Source organism: Chrysemys picta, chromosome 21 (genome assembly GCF_011386835.1).
Source record: "Chrysemys picta bellii isolate R12L10 chromosome 21, ASM1138683v2, whole genome shotgun sequence".
In the NCBI taxonomy this organism is placed as follows: Eukaryota; Metazoa; Chordata; order Testudines; family Emydidae; genus Chrysemys; species Chrysemys picta.
The window spans coordinates 11,142,582-11,166,468 of NC_088811.1; the positions used below are offsets into that span (position 1 = coordinate 11,142,582).

The 23,887-nt window shown below is 40.2% G+C and overlaps 1 protein-coding gene across 19 annotated transcripts in view; it reads left to right on the forward strand.

Moving 5' to 3' along the window:
• KIF1B (kinesin family member 1B) overlaps positions 1-23,887 on the forward strand; it is a 142,325-nt gene that overhangs the window by 34,675 nt on the left and 83,763 nt on the right. For 12 of the 19 annotated variants that reach the window (XM_065575443.1, XM_008167245.4, XM_065575450.1 and 9 more), the window contains exons 3-13: positions 1,203-1,279; positions 4,142-4,321; positions 7,600-7,665; positions 10,237-10,415; positions 11,062-11,173; positions 12,305-12,382; positions 13,170-13,235; positions 14,087-14,104; positions 21,817-21,892; positions 22,189-22,267; positions 22,890-23,032. In XM_065575443.1, the coding sequence (XP_065431515.1) occupies positions 1,203-1,279; positions 4,142-4,321; positions 7,600-7,665; positions 10,237-10,415; positions 11,062-11,173; positions 12,305-12,382; positions 13,170-13,235; positions 14,087-14,104; positions 21,817-21,892; positions 22,189-22,267; positions 22,890-23,032 (1,074 nt within the window). The remainder of the gene's footprint in view (positions 1-1,202; positions 1,280-4,141; positions 4,322-7,599; positions 7,666-10,236; positions 10,416-11,061; positions 11,174-12,304; positions 12,383-13,169; positions 13,236-14,086; positions 14,105-21,816; positions 21,893-22,188; positions 22,268-22,889; positions 23,033-23,887) is intronic. The other 7 variants (XM_008167254.4, XM_065575444.1, XM_065575447.1 and 4 more) reach the window with 1 other exon arrangement.

The window sequence follows — 23,887 nt, forward strand, 5'->3', positions numbered from 1 at the left end:
AGGAGTGGGGCTGAAGCCCCAAATCCCATCAGGTGCCTCTTGTGGGGCTGAAGCCCCAAGTTCCAGCCCCCAGCAGGTGTGTCTCAGCTCTGGAACTCCTGAAGATTGTGGTATGTGGCTCAGAGGGCCAGTACATTTTTGGCCACCCCTGTCTTAAGTTCTTATTTTCAATACTGTAGTGAGATTGTAGTAAAGAGACTATAGCTCTGTTCATTAAGACTGTTTGTTTGAGGTTTAAATCTGTTGTAGAGGTCCTCCAGAAGGCTGTAACAAATTATAGATGTGATATTCTTTTATTGTCTGCTGACATAAAGTTTACACCAGGATTGGGGTCACCTTAAAAAGTAAATTATATTGATGGTTTCAAAGGGTGAAATTGCCTTGTTGCTGTGATCTGGGAATAAAAGAAGGTTTGATTTGGGTTTCTATGGGATTGAATAGTCGTTTGCAGAAGGCAAGGTTTACAAATAGTTTGGCTTAGTTCGTTTAATGTCAGTCCTATTAAAATCTCCATGTGGGCTCTGCACATATTTTATTTGTAGAAGAATGTTGTAATATGTCATATCAGTGTAATCCCTGAAATGTTTGTAGATCCTCCTCCACCTCCTTTCATTGCCTCCCACGATGTCCTGTAGAATCCTGAGCTTCTGAAAGAAAATCCATAGGCCAAGGGCTTTTATCCGTATACTGTAACATGAATTTCAAAATAAGCTTGTCGTCCTGCTGTGAAATCCCAGGGCTCTTGAGCTTTTCATTATTGAAGTGCCTCAAGCTTTTGTGGGTTTTGGCTCTTCCTTTAATACTCCTCCTTGCACCCCTCCCTACACTCCAGAAATCTTCACTAGTCCAAAGACAGAACAAGCAGAATGACCTACTTAAGTCTCTTGCATCGCTGCTTATTATGATCTTTGTTTAATAGGTGCATTCCCTTATGACTGTATCTGCCTTTCCCTGACCTGCTTCACTGAGCCCCTACAGAAATATTATTTTTTGTGAGGTTATGGTATGAACACCCATCCTGATCTTATGTCCTTCAATGTAATTTATGAACTCTCTGGCTAGGCAAAGACAGCCATATCGACTGGGTCTGAGGCTCAATTGTCATAACATTTCTTGCTGCAGCTCGTGATCTGACTCTCCTGGTTTTAATTTTATGTCCCTAAATGCCTTGGATAGCTGAGTCTGAATTTTATTTCTTCTAGGTATTATCAACCCAAAGAACCCCAAGGAAGCACCAAAGTCCTTCAGCTTTGACTACTCCTACTGGTCTCACACCTCGGTAAGTTTCTGAATGTACTGTAGCAAAAACTACTGTTTACCAGTCAGACTGGCCTGGATTGTCTCCTGACACCCCACTTTTCAACCCGCTGCTCCTACTATGACTTTATTGTACTTTGAGTGATACAAGTTCAGAGCTCTGTCTCTATGTTCTAGCTTTTTTCCATCCTGGGAATGTGAAAGAGTAAGGTCTGGGGGTCTGAGAACACAGTCTGGGTGTGTGTTTGAAAGAGGAAGGAGAGGAAAGACATAGAAAAATGTGTGTTCAAGCAGCTGCAGAGTGGAATTTGAGCCACAAAAGTAACCTTTCCATTCTAATTTCTGTTGTAAAAAGTGAAGACTTAAAAAAAAAATAATTGTTCTCTCTCTCCCCCCCCCTCCCCTCCCTCCCTCTCCCCCTGCGGCACAGTGAAAAAAGTGAGCTGGATTCCACTGGCTTACCAGGAAAAGGCAGAGTAGTGATCCACATTTCCTATAACTGTAAAAGCAATATGCTTTGGTCCTCTAAGCATTCTGCCCCACCTCTCCAGAGAGCTAGATCTGAAGTCTCGCTGACTTCCAGTGATTGTTCTATAGCAGAGCTCTACGTTTCTGCATTAGGTCCCCTCCCCTGTTTTCCTGAAAGGTGGAGAAAGAGATCATCCTATTTTTTCTCATCAGCTAAACATCAGTATTTAGTCTGGCTGATGGGAAGAGAATTTGACATTTCTGCACTGGTTGACACCCTCAGATAATGTGTTCTTGACCAAAGCTCAAACTTTATATATGCACAGAGCTTTTAATTAAACCTCTTTATTGAATAAAGCAGTTGTGAAGAAACCATACAATTATATTACCTAGATCAAGCAGAGATGCAAAAACACCATGAGCACTATACAGACTAAACCCTAATAGATGAAAACATGGCTTTTGTAGCCACAGCTTTTGCTGTCATTTTAGGCTATGCACATCATCAAGAAGGACTTGCTATTAAAATTGCAGTGTAATATTAAAATCAACCAGCACTCCTATTACAGCATAACCATTCTTCCAATGGTGTCAGTGCCCACTGCTATGAGGGGAGAGAGAATATCTGAGTAATCATTAAAAGGAAATTCCTACAAAAGGTGTTCTGGTTTTACACCATCAATGTAATCTTTTCTAATCGATGCAGCAGAAAACCGTCTCACCTGTAATGTATAATATATTGCATTAAGAAAACTGTTGCCAAATAATTCAACAATGGCTTCTCCAGCTAGCCAACGGAGAAGAGGAGCATGTCAACAAAAGGGGATGTTAATATACACAGTGAATTCTGTCAGTTATCTTTGTGTCCTCGACCTTGCCTTGAGCAGTGTGTTGGGTAGAGTCAAGTAATTGGATGCTGATGTCTGATCCCAAAATACGATGATTTCTCATGGAAAGTGACAGAACTTCAAAGTCAAATCTTTTACCCTTAGATTCAGGACTTTTGGCATAGTACTTTCCATAGAAAAAGGCCTGAGAGGAGGAACACTTAGAACTCCTTTATTTTGGGATCTTGATTTGATGGTCTGTAACCATACTGCCCTTTGCTAGTTTTGTAATTAGCTACTCTTTGTTCAGCATCATGGTTTTCAGAGAATTTAATCATACTGTCCAAGTGCTGTACTTTTCCAGTGTGTTTCTATGTTGGTTTCCATCTTAGTCAATTTATTAAAAATCCCCTGAATGTTGTTTTCCATAGAGGAGTTGGCAGGGCAAATAACTTCGGAATTAATCTGTTCCACTATTTCTTGGACTGGGATTTCCATATTCAGCATAAGGATTTTGAGGCTATATTTGCTTTCTGTCATTCAGTAAAATAAATGAAAATCAAACTTCTCACATTGATTTAACAGGAACAAAATTGTTCATGCTTCTACTTGACTCAAGCAGAGCTCTTGATATTTTCCCTCCCCAATACATTAATGCCACACACTTATATTTTAGAAATTCGGAGACCTTTTAAAATACTGTAAAAATTTGCTAATTTGTGCATACACAAACAGTGGTCTCCCTTCTCTGCAAAGCTTGAGTAGTAGATGAGGCTGTAGTAAGTTCTTGTGGTAGTAGGGTGTTATTGTTTTACATCATGCTGAATTTTAGATAAACACAATACAAATGCCTAGAGAGACAAAATATACATCAGGTAGTTAAGTGTTATCAATACTAAACTGTCGTTGCCAAAATGAAATTGTTTTGATACATTGTCCTGACTCTTGCTTTGTTCACCTACTTGCTAACTTGGAAAAGTATATCAATTCACAGTGGGTTTGTAGTCATTAATACAAATTTGTGAAGTTGTACTGTAATTTTATAAATCTAGATTGGGATGTAGAAAATGGAATCTGACAGATGCAAAACCGGTTAATTCATTTTCATGGCTTGTTGAGACTGGTAACTGGAACTCAAATACAATTTTCACTTTAAAAAAAAAAAATGCTTCCCCCCCCCCCCCCCCCCCAGGTCCCTGTCCAGCCTTAACCCATCTGAGATTTCCTGCCCCATCCCTTCTTGGTTCACTTTGATCCTCTTTTTAACTCTGTGCTTGTTCTCCTTTCTTACACACTCAAATACTATCTGTGGGATTTTGCACAGAACTTCTTCAGCAGTATCAGCAAGGGTAATAGATAAATTACTTCCCCACCAGCAGAGTGACATTGCCTAAGTAGTTGTTTTCATTCTGCTTCAACTGGTACTGTCTTGGGAAAACCTGTCTGTAAGAGAAGCACCAACATTACCTTCCACTGTGGGTTGACCCACAAGGTTTCTTTAAGTGTGAAATAACTCTTAATACCTTTCTGAATTTAGACCTCTGGGGTGGGAGTAGAAGACAGTATTTATTCTCTTTTAATCTTTGCAGCCTGAAGATCCCTGCTTTGCGTCTCAGAACCGTGTGTACAATGATATTGGGAAGGAGATGCTGTTACATGCCTTTGAGGGCTACAATGTGTGTATCTTCGCCTATGGGCAGACTGGAGCTGGGAAATCCTACACCATGATGGGCAAACAGGAGGAAAGCCAGGGAGGCATCATCCCACAGGTAACAAAGCCCAGGCTGGGTATTTACTTCACAAAACATATTTAAATGTTTGCTACTCTATCATTTGTTACTTGCAGTAATGGTTCACAAAGAACCAAATCTTATTTTTCAGGAGGGAAAGCATAGACCTTGGATCTGGTGCAGTCAGTCTTGACATAGGCTACCACTGCTGTCTAACGAGATTATAAAATCATGTTTTCTGTCCATACTTGCAAGAAACCAACATGATACAGCACAGCTTGGTTGCAAACATATACCTGTACCCTGATATAACGCGACCCGTTAGAACACTAATTCAGATATAACACAGTAAAGCAGTGCTCTGGGGGGGCGGGGTTGCTCACTCCGGCGGAGCAAAGCAAGTTCGATATAACGCAGTTTCACCTATAACGTGGTACTTTTTTTGGCTCCCGAGGACAGCGTTCTATCGAGGTAGAGGTGTACTTCTCAACTGTTTAAACTTAGCTGTTTTTGTAGAATGAATGGGGCATATATTTTGAGTGTAGATTGTTCAGAGGAGATATAACGTCTCACGTTTAACCTCAGGCAATTAAAAAGTGTAAGAATGAGTGACTCAGATTTAGGAGAAGTAGAGAAATTATTCCAAAGAGAACAGTTCTACAGAATTTAAAACCAAGAACAAAATACTTACTGCAGTATCTGCCCTTTTGTAATTCTTCCCCAAACAAACAAAACCAAAAATAACTCAGTAAGGTAAGATAAATGTCTGATTCCACTGAGTTTCCTGGCTTTTGCTCTGATTGTTGACAGGACAGTACAGGAATACTTATTCAGTAAGAATCCAAGAGGTGATGTCATTGATGAAACTCTCAGTAGAGAGAGAGAGGGGTCTGGAGAATCCGTCTTGTCTTTCCACCCTGGGAAATGAATGTCTCACTGTCCTTTAGCAGTGTGTATATATTTGCATATAGATTACTAAGTGAGAAATAAAATAGGTAGGAAAGTTGAGATATTGATTTGTATAAACACACTAAACTAACCCTATCCCTAAAAAAGCATTTATTTTGAGAAGTTTTAGTCCATGACCACATAAAGAGCCTGAAAGAATGCCCTGGGAAATTCGTGGCTGATGATATTTCATTAAGACTGTACCAGGTATGTCTAATGTTCAAGATGTTGGCTGCATGGTGCTTTTGCCACACTCAGCCCAGCTCTCATGTTGTCCTGGCATTGGTGATATGTTGGGTGCATGTTTTGGAAGGAGTTTTCCCGTGAAAGTGGAGATTGGGTTTCAGCCTCAATAAATAAATTTGCTGAATAGTCTGTCATTGTTCTGCTATAGGATCAGCAGCAGGAGTTACTGACTCTATGCCCCAGGTATGAGATAGACAACGGAAAGCTAATGGCTCAAACCTCTGCAGTCAAATACATAACACGTGTTCTGTTGCCACTAGCAGTGGCACATAGGTTAGGTGTAAATGTCAACCACGTTTGGGAAAACTTTACTCATAGATGTGTGCAGAGCATAGTTAATAAGGAATGTTGTTCATACATCTAACACCTTGTTTTTCTTCTGTGAATGTAACACCTTTTTGAGCATAACACCTGAAATGGGTCCAAAGCCTTTACGCAGAAACTTGATGTTTCTTCATTTGCTTTTTCCACTTTAAATTTGGGGATGCTTTTTCATCTTTCTAGCTCCCCAAGGTTGTACAAATCAAAGGCCATGTTAAAAACTAGCTAACCAGAATATTGCTCCTGTTATCTACTTTAGGTTCTTACTAGCCTCTCCTCCCTCCCTTCCTCCAGTTGCATCTTGAGAGATTATCCCACAGAAGAAAAAAACCAACTAACTATGTACAAGGGAAAGCATTATTTCTGTATGGAATATACTCACTGGTTCCTCTGCCTTACCTGCACACAAATCTATGCAGGAGGGGCAAAACTGTCCTCCATGCACAAATGTAGTCTGTGGTCTTCCACTTTTCATGTTCACTAGATCCCCTACCAGCCAACCTCTGACACATCTATGTGGAGGTCTAAAATAGTGATATCTTAAAACCATGCACTAACTTAAGTGTTCGGAATGTGTGCTCCTAAAGTCCCCTGGCACTCTGTCCACACTGCTGCATATCTTACAGGCAATGGCTTGTTTAGGTACTGATGCCCCTGAGGCCTACTTCTACCCTTTATCCTTTTCCATACCAATGCTTCTCCCCGCTGCAGTCCCAATTCTTCTAATGCATTTCCAGCTATAACATATGCTGCTCCACTATTGGTAGCTTCATTTGTTATCTTAATTTTAACTAAGCAAAATACAAGCCTCAAACAAAGCAGAATCTCTCCTATAGAGTCTGTCTGGGTAGCTTCAGCAGCCTTCATATGAACAAGTTACTAGCTGATTTGAAGCGTCTACTAGTTGCCTCAAATATGATTCCTGGAACTTTGTCAAACCAATGGACTCTGAGGATTATTCTCCTAAAAATAGCCACGTTTATTTATTTATTTATTTATTTAATGGCCAGATGGGAGAGGATTTAATATTTTTAATCGTCTCATTCTCTAGAATTTATAATCTGTTTTTCTTATTTCAATTGTTGCTGTCATTTTTGTACTGTGGTGCTATCGCTGTGTTGATCCCAGGATATTAGAGAGACAAGGTGGGTGAGGTAATACTATTGGACCAACTTCTGTTGATGAAAAAGATGAATTCCAGAGCTTTTTCTTTGGGTCTGGGAAAGGTTCTCAGTGTCACTGCTAAATACAAAGTGGAATGGTTAGAGTTAACACCTGTTGCAAAAGACCCATTCAAGGTGAAGTGGGCAGTTAATACCTCAGCAGTTGTAGGAGACAACCTGCTTCAGTGGGGGAATGGCCCCTAGTTGTCATCTATCACCCCATAATGGAACCCTTATTTAGTTCTGACACAGAGCACCTTTCCCAGACCCAAAGAAAAGCTCTGTGTAAGCTCAAAAGTTCATTTTTCACCAACAGAAGTTGGTCCAATAGATTAATAGAAGATATTACCTCACCCACCTTGTCTTTCTAATTCTTACGTTGAGTAATTCTGTTTTTGTATTGCAGATTAATGTTGATTAAACCGAGGCATAGTTGATGAGAGAGAAATAAAAGGATTGAATACTAGTGATTGGGGATGGGGTTTAACTGCATTTTTACCAGGACACTGCGGTGGTGGTTTGATGTAATTAAAGTGACTTTTGGAGATAGGAAGAATAGAAGGAGAACAGATTGAGTCACAGTAATTATTTGTCATTGCTCACTGACTGCTGTCTGACTCAGGCTTACTTTCTCTCTAGCTGTGTGAAGAACTGTTTGAGCAAATCAATGACAACAGTAATGAGGAGATGTCCTATTCTGTGGAGGTAAGTACACTGGTGAACTGAGGCATGTTACTGTTAGTGGGTATGAGGCTGCTGATCTGAAGAAGCTGCTACATCGTTGGTATTGTTTTCTGCTTCATATGTTCATGAACACTTGACTCCCCTTTCTCACCTGACACAAATGTATGAACAAAGCCTTTCTAAGGTAAACTAGTCTGTATGAATATAGATTCTGGGCCTGAAAAGCCTTAAAATGAACTTGCAAACTTTTTACCACTATTGGTTGGGAAACCTATTCAGTGTGTTCTCTCTTAATTGCCTTTAGTCATTACTTTAGTTCTTATTAAACGTAGGCCTAGTTTAGAATAGCTGATGTTGCAATCTTACGCAGGAATCTTCTGTTAGCCTGCTACTGGGGGGTGCCATTCTCTTCCGTAAGTAGAATGGGAACACAGTTCATGCAGAATATGTACTGGGGAAAAAAATTGACAGGAAGAGAATGTTATAGACTGAACCCCAACTGACCAAACTACTCCTCTGTGCTAAGTCCTAGAACAAAGGCAATTTCCAGGCTACTAGCCAAGTGAATGTGCAGGAAGATCTGTATGTTCGTAGTTGGCAAAGGATTAAAATGTGGACTGTAAAAATAGCACTTTGGTTGGCAGATCTGCTCTGTGTGTTTAGCTATAATTGCTCACTTTCCAGACAAATAAGTCTATTCCTGTTAGTCTCCAAGTCAGCACAATTAAGAGATAATCAGCTGGATTCTCTTCTGGGTCACACAAGTTTTGTAACCAAGTTCTGACTGCAGAACCTTTTCATACAGGTGGTGATGGGGTAAATCAGAGTGCAGCTTGAGTCTCAGCTCCCAGCGTGAGATTGCAGCGCATTTAGTAAAATGATCTTTTAAATGTGTAAACTAAACAAATTTAACAATTAGACAACATTTGTGGAACTCAAATCAATTTTTAGTTAGTTTTTTCAGAGCAGACCCCAGACTGACTCTCTTGAACTGAATGTTACTCATAACAATTTAGAACCTGTTTGCACAAGGAATTTGGTTGAAAGTATTAGAACTTTGAGATGACTGTCTTTATCCACAATGTTTAGAATGCCCTCTTCTTTTCAGAAGCAAGGTGGGTGAGGGTAATAGCTTTTTTTTTTGACCAACTTGTTTTGGTAAGAAAAACAAGCTTTTGAGCTCATACAGTGCTCTTCTTCAGGACTCATCTTTTCATAGACCTTCCTGAAATTAGTAACTTTCTCAACCTCTTTCTCATTTGGGGTCAGAGTATGCAATTGGGAAAAATGTGAAAACTCTAAAAGGAAAAATATTTGCACTGATTTTAATGGACCAGTTAACATAAAACAGACTAATGTGCTGCAAGCTCTGAAATAAAGAAATCAAATTCAACTTGTCTTGTTTTTGTATCCATTTCTTTTAAGTAAGCAGATGACTCCAATTATTAGCCTTTAGTGAATTCTAGAGCTGTGAAAAGGCTACTGGAAAGTTAGTCCGTTTAATAGGTTTTAAAGCATTGGGTCACTTTGGAACTTGAGCTTAATCAGAGGGTGGGAATGTCACTGGGACAGCGTGCTTAATACTTGTGAATGGAAAGAGCAACATACTTTCAAACTGTTTCTACTATTTGATGCAAGAGTGGATGATGAGTCCAGAGGGAGCTGTGCAAGGAAGCCAGAAAAATGATCTTCATTGTGGATGGAAGGCTCTGAGAGTGGACATGGGACAAACTGGGTGGGGGAAAGGCTAGAACTGGGTTGCAGAAATTATGTAAATGTTAAAATAAACATTTGCTTGTGCAACAGTGACCCACTTGATATTTTAAGTTCCTTTGTCTCTGGGTTTTGGTCCTGGTTTAGATATTTGGGGTTCCTTTTCGTATTTCTAAAACTGCTGCTTCCATCTGAATTCTTCCCACAGAATGAAAGTGAATAATTTACTGTGTCATTTAATATTTTGGATGCTGAAGTCACTAAGTATCTGTTAACATGGGATAAGCTTGGTGCCCTGAGAAACATGCCAATTAAAAATTATGCTCTTAAGAGAATTTTAGCTTTGTAATTGTGCTGGAGTTAGTGTGCAGGTCTGACATGTAACTATAGTTGGCATTGTTAGCGCATTGGAGGTTTGGGATTTTTATCTGACCTGCACTTTGTGCTACTTTAAATACTAGACAGCCAAAAGTGGCATGATTGAACATTAAGCCCCATATTCTGTTGTATCTCAAAGATGTATTTTACTAACTCTTCATTTCATCATGGAATCTACATAAGTAGTGGATTTGAATTAAGTGGCACAGTTTCTGGAAAGTAAGATCCACAGCACACATTAGTTTGGACCAACCAGGAAAAAGTTGAGGAGAGAAACTGCTATGGATAGAGAGTGTGAAGCTTACATTTTAGACCTAATGTGGGATTGCTCTCACCTTCTCCCCATGAGTGTGTCAAGCTGCCACATATCTTAATTGTGGATGCACCTTTTAACTGAAGGACTCCTTCCTAATGGTGGTGCTCTAAAATGCTGCAGAGCTTCACTCAACAGAAAATAAGGCCTTCCGGACCTGTAAATTATCCATGCAAATCTATTCACAGGTCAGTTACATGGAGATTTATTGTGAGAGAGTCAGAGATTTATTGAACCCGAAGAACAAGGGGAACTTGCGGGTGCGAGAGCATCCTCTGCTCGGACCGTATGTGGAGGACCTGTCCAAGTTAGCAGTCACCTCTTATACAGACATTGCAGACCTCATGGATGCTGGGAACAAAGCCAGGTTGGTTATGATGTGGATGTGTACTCAGTACCAGTTGGGGTGGTGGGATGGTGTTCTTGCTCCACAGCTGGGACCATGACATACAATGCCAGTTTTGAAATCCCCTTTGTGCAGCTCTTGTCATATGTGGAACTAGAACTTGCATTAAAAATTGCTAAAGGAATTAAACCTGGTGTGAAAATACACTTTGGTGCATGAATGCAATTTAGACGCAAACACTAATTTGTATTATGAAATGGTTTCGCATCATTTTATTGATACCTTATGTTTGCAGTAGCTTTTGGTAAAATACGTTAGTTGCAGTTCCTTCTGGTAACATGCCTTTTAATTTTAGTTTTCTCTGTATACAAAAATACAGTGATAAATCAGTTAAAATAAAATCTACTTCTAGCCACCCAAAAGGTGAGGAAGAGTAAAGTTGGCCTGTCAGCCATACTCTCTGGTTGGTTAATCCATATAGCAGGCTATGGAGAAAGGAAGAATGATGTAAGGAGACTGGTGCAGAGGGAGGAGTGGGGGTAGCATTAGGGAAGCACAGGTAATTGTGTAGATTGACAGTACTCAGTATAAACTGTTCAGATAACTGTAGTTGCAGCATGGAGCCAACTGATCATTTAAAAAAATGAATGTCTGATTTTTTTATTAGGACCGTGGCAGCTACAAACATGAATGAAACAAGTAGCCGCTCTCACGCTGTATTTACGATTGTCTTTACTCAGAAGAGACATGACACAGAAACTGACCTTTGCACGGAGAAGGTAGAGGAGTGAGGAAAACTGACCATCACCTTAATTCTGCTTTCAATTACTTCATTTTACTGGGGGTGGAAGTAGGAATTGTCTCACATCGTGATGTACTTCTCAGTGGGGGAAAATTTACTTATATGCCATATCAACCCTGTCAGAGCACTTTTATTACTGTTATGTTTTTTTGTTTTGTTTTCTGGACTCTGTTCCTAAACTGTGTTTGAAGTAGTGGCTGAGATGGGGGAAGCAGGCATGGCAAAGATATAGAGGGCGTGGGGTGGGGGTGGGGGGTAGGAAAGTAGACCCAGCAAGAAGAAAGATGGATCTGGTATGAGCTGGGAAATAAAATTTCCTCCTGCTTGTACACAGAAGCTTCAATGTTTCTGCTTGGCAAGGCCTAACTAATTGATGCCTCGTTAACTATCCTCCGCAGCCTCTTTCAGGCATAGGCCTGCTTTAGTGATACTCAGGCAAAACAAAACAGATGGAATTTGCATTCTAAAAGGAAGTACATTCTGTATGAGTGGAGTTGTTTGGCCTTGCTGTTGGTTTGGGTAGTGGAAGAGCAAAGAGGCTCTGTATGCAAAAGTGACTATATAAAAAATGAACCATTTTCACATATCTGATCCCAGTGTGTATTTAGGTCAGATCTGTTGAAAACCAAAGTTTTTCCCTCCTGAATTGTTTTGCCTCTTCAGGGTTATGGGATAGTGGCCTGCATTCTATTCTGCTGTTGTTCCAGTTCCTTATTACTGATTTTTCATATACAAATATGAATAAAACATAGCATGTCTTTTTTTCTTTCTAGATCCTAGGTTATTTGCAGCACTAGCTATTAAATTATCTTTTGACTCAGTTTGCTCTGGAAGTCCTTACATACTTATGAAACAATATTCTTTATTTTAGCTATTTTTCAGAGTATAGCTGCACTTTAAAACAGAATGTATTTATCCTAATGCAGAAACAACTTTGCTTCTCTGAAATTGATTGCCAATAAAAACAGTACAGCTGTAGAATCTGTAGCAGGCTATCATGATTTTGGACAGTAGAATACTTCATGATTCATGAAGTAATCAGACTTATTTTTCTCTTGTTCTAATTCCACCAGAACTAGTTCTGACTATTGCTGTGTTCCCTCTTTAGGTCAGCAAGATTAGCCTTGTGGATCTAGCTGGGAGTGAGAGAGCAGACTCAACTGGTGCCAAAGGGACTCGATTAAAGGTAATGGGATTGCATTGGGCCACTGCTGTGTGAGGGAGGAAGGAGAAAATGGTGTATTAGTCTGATGTCTGAGGATACTCTTTAGTTATTTTCTCCTCCATTCATTACTTAATAAGCAAAAGAATATAAAAAATTCAGTCCTATCAAAGATCCAGAACTTCAGCCCCATTGATCAATGATGCTGTGGAATAGTAACAATTTGATTTTTTTTTTTTAAATCTTTCTATGGCTGGTGTAATGGGTATGTTACAATAGTCCTTTGTTCTTGAACACATTAGCTATTGTGCAAAAATGAGACCTCTTTGGTATGCTGTCTAGAACCAAAGAGGCCCCCTATTTTCAGAGACTGTTTGTTCAGTTGTGTGATTGCATGTAATTCTCATATTGGGATACTTAAAAGAAAAACATAACACATGGCATGAAAATGCTTGTGGGTTCTGTTTTAATTCTGATATTTTAAAATATCTACCTTTGCCTTCACTAATACGTGCGATTTTTATATGGTGGGTGTAAGGGTTATTTCTTCATGAAGTAGCTTTTTTTAGACTGGTATCCCATGTTTTGGTCAAGCTTTAGATGATAAAATTAGTGGAGGTACCTGTGTGATAAACGAATGTTAAGACCCAGATAATCATGGCAGTGTGATCACAGTAAAACTAACTTTATTGTAAATCTAAGACATCTATTTTCACAATGACACTTGCCATGATCTCCAGCTCCTTTTAGTCTGGACCAGAGTTCCTGTTTGATTAGTGTGAATCACCACATCAAATGATTGTCTTTCCAGGAAGGAGCGAATATCAACAAGTCTCTCACAACACTTGGCAAAGTAATTTCAGCCTTGGCAGAAGTGGTAAGTACAGTATTGCATCTATCTAGAGGAAGTTGTCATCTTTTCAAACCTTCCACTGCTTGGTAATATTCTGGAACAGCAAGAGACCATATAATCCAACAAGGCCCTTCAATCTACTTTGCTAACCTCTGTACTTGGCCTAGTTGAGCCTTTTTTAATTTTATGATAGATACATGCAAGGTTGTTAATATCTATTAATCTCATAGGTTCTGGTGCAGGACTTGCTTGCAGTAAGACAGGAGCATTGATTTACTTAGCTAGGAAGAAGCCGTGAAGTACAAATGTTTGTAGGCTTTTGTATAAAATTTGTAAGAAGTAAAGCAAATAGAGTACATGTTTACATATTAAATGTTGTGATTTTTTTTTTTAAAGCAGCAGACATTTTTTGATTAAAAGAAGAGCTTTATACATCCTGTTGGGAGTTTGCTTGATTTGAATGATAAGGGGTCGTATGCAATCATTTGGTCTTTGGGGTATTCTACTGTAAAACTGAAATTTTATCCTGATGACTAAACTGCTGGAAAGTATCCTATAATCTAAACAGGTAATCATAGAGTAGCATAAAAATGCTTCTTCCATTGCAGTTGCAATGGGACAGCATGTTGGAAAAGCTGCTGCTGTGCACTTAAGTTACAGAAAATTTAACCTTTGGGACAGTCTGACTGGACTTAACAGCTTTCTAATTAATTTAAGTGCTTTCTGGGAGATTCAATTCTCATTCATTTGGTTCCTCAGAAAAGCCATATTCAATGCATATCCTCCAGCGTAACAATTGAAATGGTCTAGTCTGTCTTGTTCAGTCGCTCATCTTGTGTTCTTTCTTCCTCTTCCTTTAATGCTTTCAACTTTAGGATAACTGCACCAATAAGGTATGGTGGGGCTGAGTAACCTTGAATGTTCAGTCCTAGTAGACTGATGTAGAGCCAGATGCGCTTCACCTGGGAAACCAAGAGCAGGGATCTGTCAAGAGCTTCCATGACAATTTGATTTGGGTTGTAGACTGAATTTTACTTAGTGAAGAGGCTTATTGGCATGACCATGAAGTAATGAGGAAAAGCAGTACTAAAACTCAAAATAAAAATGTTCTTGTTAGGGTTGGAGAAAAGAAAAAAATGCAGGTGTAATGAATGTTTAAGAATAAATACAATTTTATACTACATCCCTGCTCCTGATTTGTGGGTGATGTTTTTCTTAGGAATACTTAATATCTTAACGTCTTTGCTTACTACAAGTGGTTTCCCGTACTCTTTTCCTTCACACGAAAGGATGCCTCACAGGTTGCAGTTTATGCTAACCTTATAAAATTGCTATGAAAATTTACAAGCTTTGATGTGCAGTTTTTACTCATTTTACTTGTCCATCAAAAGGTTACTCACCTGAGGCAAGTAGGGGAAAATAATTTTTATAAGGCTGGTACCCCCTTTTGTGCAGTAATCACCTTTTGAGTGTTAGTAAGATGACTTTCACATAACATCTAGTCAAAACTACTATTGCACAATCAAATCTTAAATTAATAGTGTCTTGTAGAATTAAACTTTTGGCAGTACTTGAAACTAGGTGTATGTCTGCTAATCTCCCTCCCTGCTCTCTTGCACATGTCAGCAGATGACAAAGGACCCCATTCTGCAGAGATCTTTCATTGATGACCCCTAATCGCTGCTCATATATCAAAATCAAGTTTGGGAGCTAAGAAGGGTGGGGAATGGAAAATATTTACAGTGGAACTTGTAGGGAAGTCTGTTCCTTGCCCGCAAAGGATTTCTTCTTATAACCTTTTATAAAGACCTTGATTGACAGAATGCTGGAAGACTTGGGGAGCTGTCTGCATTGTGAGCTTGTGTTTTGTTTGAGCAGTCCCCAAATCCCACTAATCTGCAGCCAGGTACAAGGCTACTTAAAAAACAAATAATAAAACGAAACACCCTTTGTGCTCATGCTTCTAATTTCATTGACTCAGTCTTACTGTCCTTTTTGACCTCTCCCTTGTCCTCACATTTCCTAATCATCTTAGCATTTTCCTGAGTCACTTATTAAATGTCCTTCCACCTGTGTCCCTCCAGCCCTGTCTTTCCAAATTGCTTCTCTGGCTTTCCAGAAAAGCATAAAGCCCAACAACCTGAAAGGGAAAGTGGGTTTTAGCTTGAGAGCCTTTCCCTTGTGTATTAAGCTTTATTATTGTCTAGACTTAAAAATCCTGATTCTAGTTCTGGAGAATTTAACCACTGTATGGTTTTTTTTTCTCCATATGCAGAATAACCCTTTAAGGAGTATTCTGAGCAAGTCATGTGGACTCATTATCCTTTGCATTCCCACTGTGAGACTGTCAGGAGAGTTTAAAATTGCAACAAATAAAATATTTATCCCACCTCATGGAGTGTTAATTGCAATGGCATTTAACATCCAAAGGAAACATTAGTTCTGTGTCCAAGTACAGGTTGCATGGGATTTTTTTAATGATCTAAAAGTCAGTAATGTTTCTGTGTGGAAGCAGGGCTGTTCATCCTGTTTGGTTCCTTCACCTGGGTCCACTTACATAAACGTTTATCTTATGCTTTCCAGTTAGTTTCTGATTGTACTTTAAATTTAATTTTAAAAAGTAGCTTGTGAAAACACTACCTAGGTGGATCACTATTTGGTGGAGCAGGGATAATGCAGCCAAAGCACTTATATTGTTATTTATAGATGAAGGAAATAACGAGAGAGTAAAGTAGGTGGGCAGAACTATTAAAAGTAAGGAAATGGAGGAACTACATTTACAGTGTGTGTTTGGTTCAGCTTATGATGTCGGTATTGGTAGTGTTTAATTTTCCAGTCCTTTGTTTGGCTCATAGCATTAAGATGACCAGATAGCAAATGTGAAAAATCAAGACATTCTTTTTAGGGGGTGGTGTGGGGGGGTGGAGGTATACTTGTGTATGTAAGGCAAAGCCCCTAGTATCTGGACAGTCCTGATAATATCTGGACATCTGGTCACCCTCCATAGCATCCACTGTCTTCTATCCGTTTAGAAGAAGAACAGGAGGACTTGTGGCACCTTAGAGACTAACAAATTTATTAGAGCATAAGCTTTCGTGGACTATAGCCCACTTCTTCGGATGCATATAGAATGGAACATATATTGAGGAGATATATATACACACATACAGAGAGCATAAACAGGTGGGAGTTGTCTTATCACCTCTGAGAGGCCAATTAATTAAGAGAAAAAAACTTTTGAAGTGATAATCAAGCTAGCCCAGCACAGACAGACAGTTAGATAACAAGTGTGAGAATACTTACAAGGGGAGATAGATTTCAATGTTTGTAATGGCCCAACCATTCCCAGTCCTTATTTAAACCGGAGTTGATTGTGTCTAGTTTGCATATCAATTCTAGCTCAGCAGTTTCTCGTTGGAGTCTGTTTTTGAAGTTTTTCTGTTGTAATATAGCCACCCGCAGGTCTGTCACTGAATGACCAGACAGGTTAAAGTGTTCTCCCACTGGTTTTTGAGTATTTTGATTCCTGATGTCAGATTTGTGTCCATTAATTCTTTTGCGTAGAGACTGTCCGGTTTGGCCAATGTACATGGCAGAGGGGCATTGCTGGCACATGATGGCATATATCACATTGGTAGATGTGCAGGTGAACGAGCCCCTGATGGTATGGCTGATGTGATTAGGTCCTATGATGATGTCACTGGAATAGATATGTGGACAGAGTTGACATCGGGGTTTGTTACAAGGATAGGTTCCTGGGTTAGTGGTTTTGTTCAGTGATGTGTGGTTGCTGGTGAGTATTTGCTTTAGGTTGGGGGGTTGTCTGTAAGCGAGGACAGGTCTGTCTCCCAAGATCTGTGAGAGTAAAGGATCATCTTTCAGGATAGGTTGTAGATCTCTGATGATGCGCTGGAGAGGTTTTAGTTGGGGGCTGAAGGTGACAGCTAGTGGTGTTCTGTTATTTTCTTTGTTGGGCCTGTCTTGTAGGAGGTGACTTCTGGGTACTCGTCTGGCTCTGTCAATCTGTTTTTTCACTTCAGCAGGTGGGTATTGTAGTTTTAAGAATGCTTGATAGAGATCTTGTAGGTGCTTGTCTCTATCCGAGGGATTGGAGCAAATGCGGTTATATCTTAGAGCTTGGCTGTAGACAATGGATCGTGTGGTGTGTCCTGGATGGAAGCTGGAGGCATGTAGGTAAGTGTAGCGGTCAGTAGGTTTCCGGTATAGGGTGGTATTTATGTGACCATCGCTTATTAGCACAGTAGTGTCCAGGAAATGGACCGCTTGTGTGGATTGATCTAGGCTGAGGTTGATGGTGGGATGGAAATTATTGAAATCATGGTGAAATTCCTCAAGGGCTTCTTTTCCATGGGTCCAGATGATGAAGATGTCATCAATGTAGCGCAAGTAGAGTAGGGGCGTTAGGGGACGAGAGCTAAGGAAGCGTTGTTCTAAGTCAGCCATAAAAATGTTGGCATATTGTGGGGCCATGCGGGTACCCATAGCAGTGCCGCTGACTTGAAGGTATATATTGTCCCCAAATGTGAAATAGTTGTGGGTGAGGACAAAATCACAAAGTTCAGCCACCAGGTTAGCTGTGATATTATCAGGGATACTGTTCCTGATAGCTTGTAGTCCATCTTTGTGTGGAATATTGGTGTAGAGGGCTTCTACGTCCATAGTGGCCAGGATGGTGTTTTCTGGAAGATCACCGATGGATTGTAGTTTCCTCAGGAAGTCAGTGGTGTCTCGAAGATAGCTGGGAGTGCTGGTAGCGTAGGGTCTGAGGAGAGAGTCTACATAACCAGACAAGCCTGATGTTAGGGTGCCAATGCCTGAGATGATGGGGCGTCCAGGATATCCAGGTTTATGGATCTTGGGTAGCAAATAGAATACCCCTGGTCGGGGTTCTAGGCATGTGTCTGTACAGATTTGTTCCTGTGCTTTGTCAGGGAGTTTTTTTAGCAGATGGTGTAGTTTCTTTAGGTAATCCTCAGTGGGATCAGAGGATAGTGGCCTGTAGAATGTGGTGTTAGAGAGCTGTCTAGCAGCCTCCTGGTCATATTCCAATTTATTCATGATGACGACAGCACCTCCTTTGTCAGCCTTTTTGATTATGATGTCAGGGTTGTTTCTGAGGCTGTAGATGGCGTTGTGTTCTGCATGGCTGAGGTTATGTGGCAAGTGATGTTGCTTTTCCACAATTTCAGCCTTTGCACGTCGACGGAAGCACTCTATGTAGAAATCCAGTCTGTTGTTTCGACCGTCCGGAGGAGTCCACGCAGAATCCTTTTTTTTGTAGTGCTGGTAGGGAGGATTCTGTGGGTTAGTATGCTGTTCAGAGGTATGTTGGAAATATTCTTTGAGTCGGAGACGTCGAAAGTAGGATTCTAGGTCACCGCAGAACTGTATCATATTCATGGGTCTGGAGGGACAAAAGGAGAGGCCCCGAGATAGGACAGACTCTTCTGCTGGGCTAAGAGTATAGCTGGAAAGATTAACAATATTGCTGGGTGGGTTAAGGGAACTACTGTTGTGGCTGCTTGTGGCATGTAGCAGTTTAGATAGTTTAGTGTCCTTTTTCCTTTGTAGAGAGGCAAAGTTTGTCTTGTAAATGGCTTGTCTAGTTTTTGTAAAGTCTATCCATGAGGAAGTTTGTGTGGAAGGTTGGTTTCTTATGAGAGTATCCAGTTCTGAGAGCTCATTCTTAATCTTTCCCTGTTTGCTGTATAGGATGCTGATCAGGTGATTTCGCAGTTTCTTTGAGAGTGTGTGACACAGTCTCTCAGCATAGTCTGTGTGATATGTAGATTGTAATGGATTTTTTACCTTTAGTCCTTTTGGTATGATGTCCATCTGCTTGCATTTGGAAAGGAAGATGATGTCTGTCTGTATCTGTACGAGTTTTTTCATGAGGTTGATGGATTTCCACTCCATACGGCTAAATGCAGTGCCTTGCATAATGAAAGGTTTCAGAGTAGCAGCCGTGTTAGTCTGTATCCGCAAAAAGAAGAACAGGAGGACTTGTGGCACCTTAGAGACTAACAAATTTATTAGAGCATAAGCTTTCGTGGACTATAGCCCACTTCTTCGGATGCATATAGAATGGAACATATATTGAGGAGATATATATACACACATACAGAGAGCATAAACAGGTGGGAGTTGTCTTATCACCTCTGAGAGGCCAATTAATTAAGAGAAAAAAACTTTTGAAGTGATAATCAAGCTAGCCCAGCACAGACAGACAGTTAGATAACAAGTGTGAGAATACTTACAAGGGGAGATAGATTTCAATGTTTGTAATGGCCCAACCATTCCCAGTCCTTATTTAAACCGGAGTTGATTGTGTCTAGTTTGCATATCAATTCTAGCTCAGCAGTTTCTCGTTGGAGTCTGTTTTTGAAGTTTTTCTGTTGTAATATAGCCACCCGCAGGTCTGTCACTGAATGACCTGGTGGCTGAACTTTGTGATTTTGTCCTCACCCACAACTATTTCACATTTGGGGACAATATATACCTTCAAGTCAGCGGCACTGCTATGGGTACCCGCATGGCCCCACAATATGCCAACATTTTTATGGCTGACTTAGAACAACGCTTCCTTAGCTCTCGTCCCCTAACGCCCCTACTCTACTTGCGCTACATTGATGACATCTTCATCATCTGGACCCATGGAAAAGAAGCCCTTGAGGAATTTCACCATGATTTCAATAATTTCCATCCCACCATCAACCTCAGCCTAGATCAATCCACACAAGCGGTCCATTTCCTGGACACTACTGTGCTAATAAGCGATGGTCACATAAATACCACCCTATACCGGAAACCTACTGACCGCTACACTTACCTACATGCCTCCAGCTTCCATCCAGGACACACCACACGATCCATTGTCTACAGCCAAGCTCTAAGATATAACCGCATTTGCTCCAATCCCTCGGATAGAGACAAGCACCTACAAGATCTCTATCAAGCATTCTTAAAACTACAATACCCACCTGCTGAAGTGAAAAAACAGATTGACAGAGCCAGACGAGTACCCAGAAGTCACCTCCTACAAGACAGGCCCAACAAAGAAAATAACAGAACACCACTAGCTGTCACCTTCAGCCCCCAACTAAAACCTCTCCAGCGCATCATCAGAGATCTACAACCTATCCTGAAAGATGATCCTTTACTCTCACAGATCTTGGGAGACAGACCTGTCCTCGCTTACAGACAACCCCCCAACCTAAAGCAAATACTCACCAGCAACCACACATCACTGAACAAAACCACTAACCCAGGAACCTATCCTTGTAACAAACCCCGATGTCAACTCTGTCCACATATCTATTCCAGTGACATCATCATAGGACCTAATCACATCAGCCATACCATCAGGGGCTCGTTCACCTGCACATCTACCAATGTGATATATGCCATCATGTGCCAGCAATGCCCCTCTGCCATGTACATTGGCCAAACCGGACAGTCTCTACGCAAAAGAATTAATGGACACAAATCTGACATCAGGAATCAAAATACTCAAAAACCAGTGGGAGAACACTTTAACCTGTCTGGTCATTCAGTGACAGACCTGCGGGTGGCTATATTACAACAGAAAAACTTCAAAAACAGACTCCAACGAGAAACTGCTGAGCTAGAATTGATATGCAAACTAGACACAATCAACTCCGGTTTAAATAAGGACTGGGAATGGTTGGGCCATTACAAACATTGAAATCTATCTCCCCTTGTAAGTATTCTCACACTTGTTATCTAACTGTCTGTCTGTGCTGGGCTAGCTTGATTATCACTTCAAAAGTTTTTTTCTCTTAATTAATTGGCCTCTCAGAGGTGATAAGACAACTCCCACCTGTTTATGCTCTCTGTATGTGTGTATATATATCTCCTCAATATATGTTCCATTCTATATGCATCCGAAGAAGTGGGCTATAGTCCACGAAAGCTTATGCTCTAATAAATTTGTTAGTCTCTAAGGTGCCACAAGTCCTCCTGTTCTTCTTTTTGCGGATACAGACTAACACGGCTGCTACTCTGAAACCTATCCGTTTAGAGTTTATACCTCTTTCATTTCTCATTTCCCCTCTTGATCTGCTCTCTTCTAATCACATGTCCCCAACTGCTGCTTTCTCTGACCCTAAAGTTGCTTTATCATCTTCATAGCCTGTAATATACCTCTTCCAAAGGCCAGTACAGTATCCCTCCTTTAATGTTGTGTATGGAATCTGATGTACGGCTTTACCAGCCCTGTTGTCTAGCATCTTAATAATTTTCTCTTCTGATGTGTGCTCTGATTCTCTCATGTGCATAGCAGCCCCCTTCAGCTGCTGCCAGACATTGACATGATCACCCCAGATTCTTAGTCTAATCAGCGACTTTCAGCCTGCCACAGAGATTAAGTTCAACTTCTTCTTCCAACCTTGTTCTCATTGCATTCAACTTTCTACAATAAACTGCATATACTTTTCCATCTCCTTGAAAGATTAAAGCATCTAAGAAAAGAGATCAGTTCAATTATGATTTCTGCCTTTTTCCTAAACTCAATTTTTCATTTTCCAGGTACTGTTGTTCAGTAATAAGTGTGTCTCTTTTGTAGAGTAAGAAGAAGAAGAAGACAGACTTTATTCCATACAGGGATTCTGTGCTAACGTGGCTACTTCGGGAAAATCTAGGTATGACTAATCTGACTCTGCCAATATTTCCCTCCATGTTCATGTGTTTCATAGCAATTTTCTGCCTCAATCCATTGTATGATATGAGTATTAAATATGGCAGTATCTATTTTTAAGTCATACTATTATTGTTACAGGGTTTTATTTACTCTGGGTTTACTTATTACTACTTTGTGTAACTTTGTTGAACACTGTAATATGGATATTGTTTAGGCTGGGAAATACTGACCTTCAAGAATATACTCATTACAAGGTGCCAGTGCAACTTCATTTAAAACCTTGCTTGTTCATTATAGGTGGAAACTCCAGAACTGCCATGGTTGCTGCTCTGAGTCCGGCAGATATCAACTATGATGAAACTTTGAGCACTTTAAGGTACTTTTAGCCTCTAATCTGGAGTGGAAATGTTTGGCTTTCAGCTCAGGTATCTAGGTGCCCATCCTTCCTATCGTGAAACATGCATTAGGCAAAACTGAGCGTTCCAGGGGACTATGCTGTGTATAGTAAAATCCATCATTCTAAAGTGAACCCCAGTCCTGTGTGTGTGTGTGTGTGTGTGTGTGTGTGTGTGTGTGTGTGTGTGTGTGTGAACAAGAGGAGAGGGTGTAGTTGCTTCACTTAATCAGGTAAGTTTAGTTTGACCAGTTCCAAGTTATCTGTACTTATAGATGAGGATGAAATTTCTGTCTAATGGTGCAAAAGAGAAATAATCTTATGCATGAAGAGAACCCAGTTTAAAATGGCTTCACTGGTAACACCTAAGCCTGATTTCTCAAAGGTATTGAGTACCTAAAACTTCAGTGGAGTCTGAGTAGCTGGAGCTTAAAACCTTTCAGTGTGACCCCTGCTCCTTACTCTACAGCACTTCTGAGGTAAAGCTACTTGATCCAGCATCTTGTTAATCTGAAATAACAGCAGGGACTTGTATACGACTGTAGAGAGTTGCTGTATATGTCCCATATAAAACCAAACTAGTATGTCTTTTGACTGCTTCCAGATATGCAGATCGTGCAAAGCAGATCAAGTGCAATGCTGTTATCAATGAAGACCCCAATGCCAAGCTGGTGCGTGAGCTGAAGGAGGAGGTGACGAGGCTCAAGGATCTCCTGCGTGCCCAAGGGCTAGGAGATATTATTGACAGTAAGTGGGTTAAGCAGTCCAGTCCTTTCCATCATGGGGCTGTGCTCTGCTGCAGGAACTAAACTAATTACCAAGGCCCTAGAGCTGGAGAAAGCTGGGTTTGTGTGGGAAGGGGGTGTAGTCATTAAATTTCAGTGCTTCACAATTTAATTTAATTTTTTTCACATTGCTTTGGTGAGTGGTTGTCTCTATCCCCTTCTGTAAATAACATGCCCTAGCACCTTTTTATGTTCCTGCTACATCAGATTCAAACTCTGCTCCTCTGTCTCTTGCCTGCAAAGAAAAGTTTGTTTGAGGATCCTGTCTTGGATTTGTCCTGTTTTTCTGACCTTCACCTTCAACACAGAAAACAAGCTAAAATCTTCCATGCTAAATTCTTTGAGAATTTGGGCTGTGACTTAATTCCTTTTACAGGAGATGCCTTGAAGATGAGTGTTAGTTTTTGTGGCAAACTGGTTTCCTTTAGTACATAATAGAAAAAATCTCTGTTAAAATGTATGCAAAGAGTAAATTTTTTTTTATCTGACTTGTGGTGCTTATTTTCCTGTGAAGGGAAGACCCTGATTTAATCACAGGCAATGTGAAGTGTGTAACTTGTATATATCTTCTATTGTTATTTGTTCAAGAGAATAGATAAAGAAAAAAAACTCAGCTCAGATTCAAAAGTGTCACATTTGATGCAGTCTTTGTTTTAGGTTCAAAAACAGAACTTTCTGTTAGATTGGAACAAATCAAAACAAACATTTTGATGTGAAATTGAAAACTGTTTTTGTTCTTTCAATGCCAAGTATTCTCTTCCCTTCCTGTGTCACTGTTGATCCTGAACTTTGACCCTTCTTGTATTTCCCTCTTGCT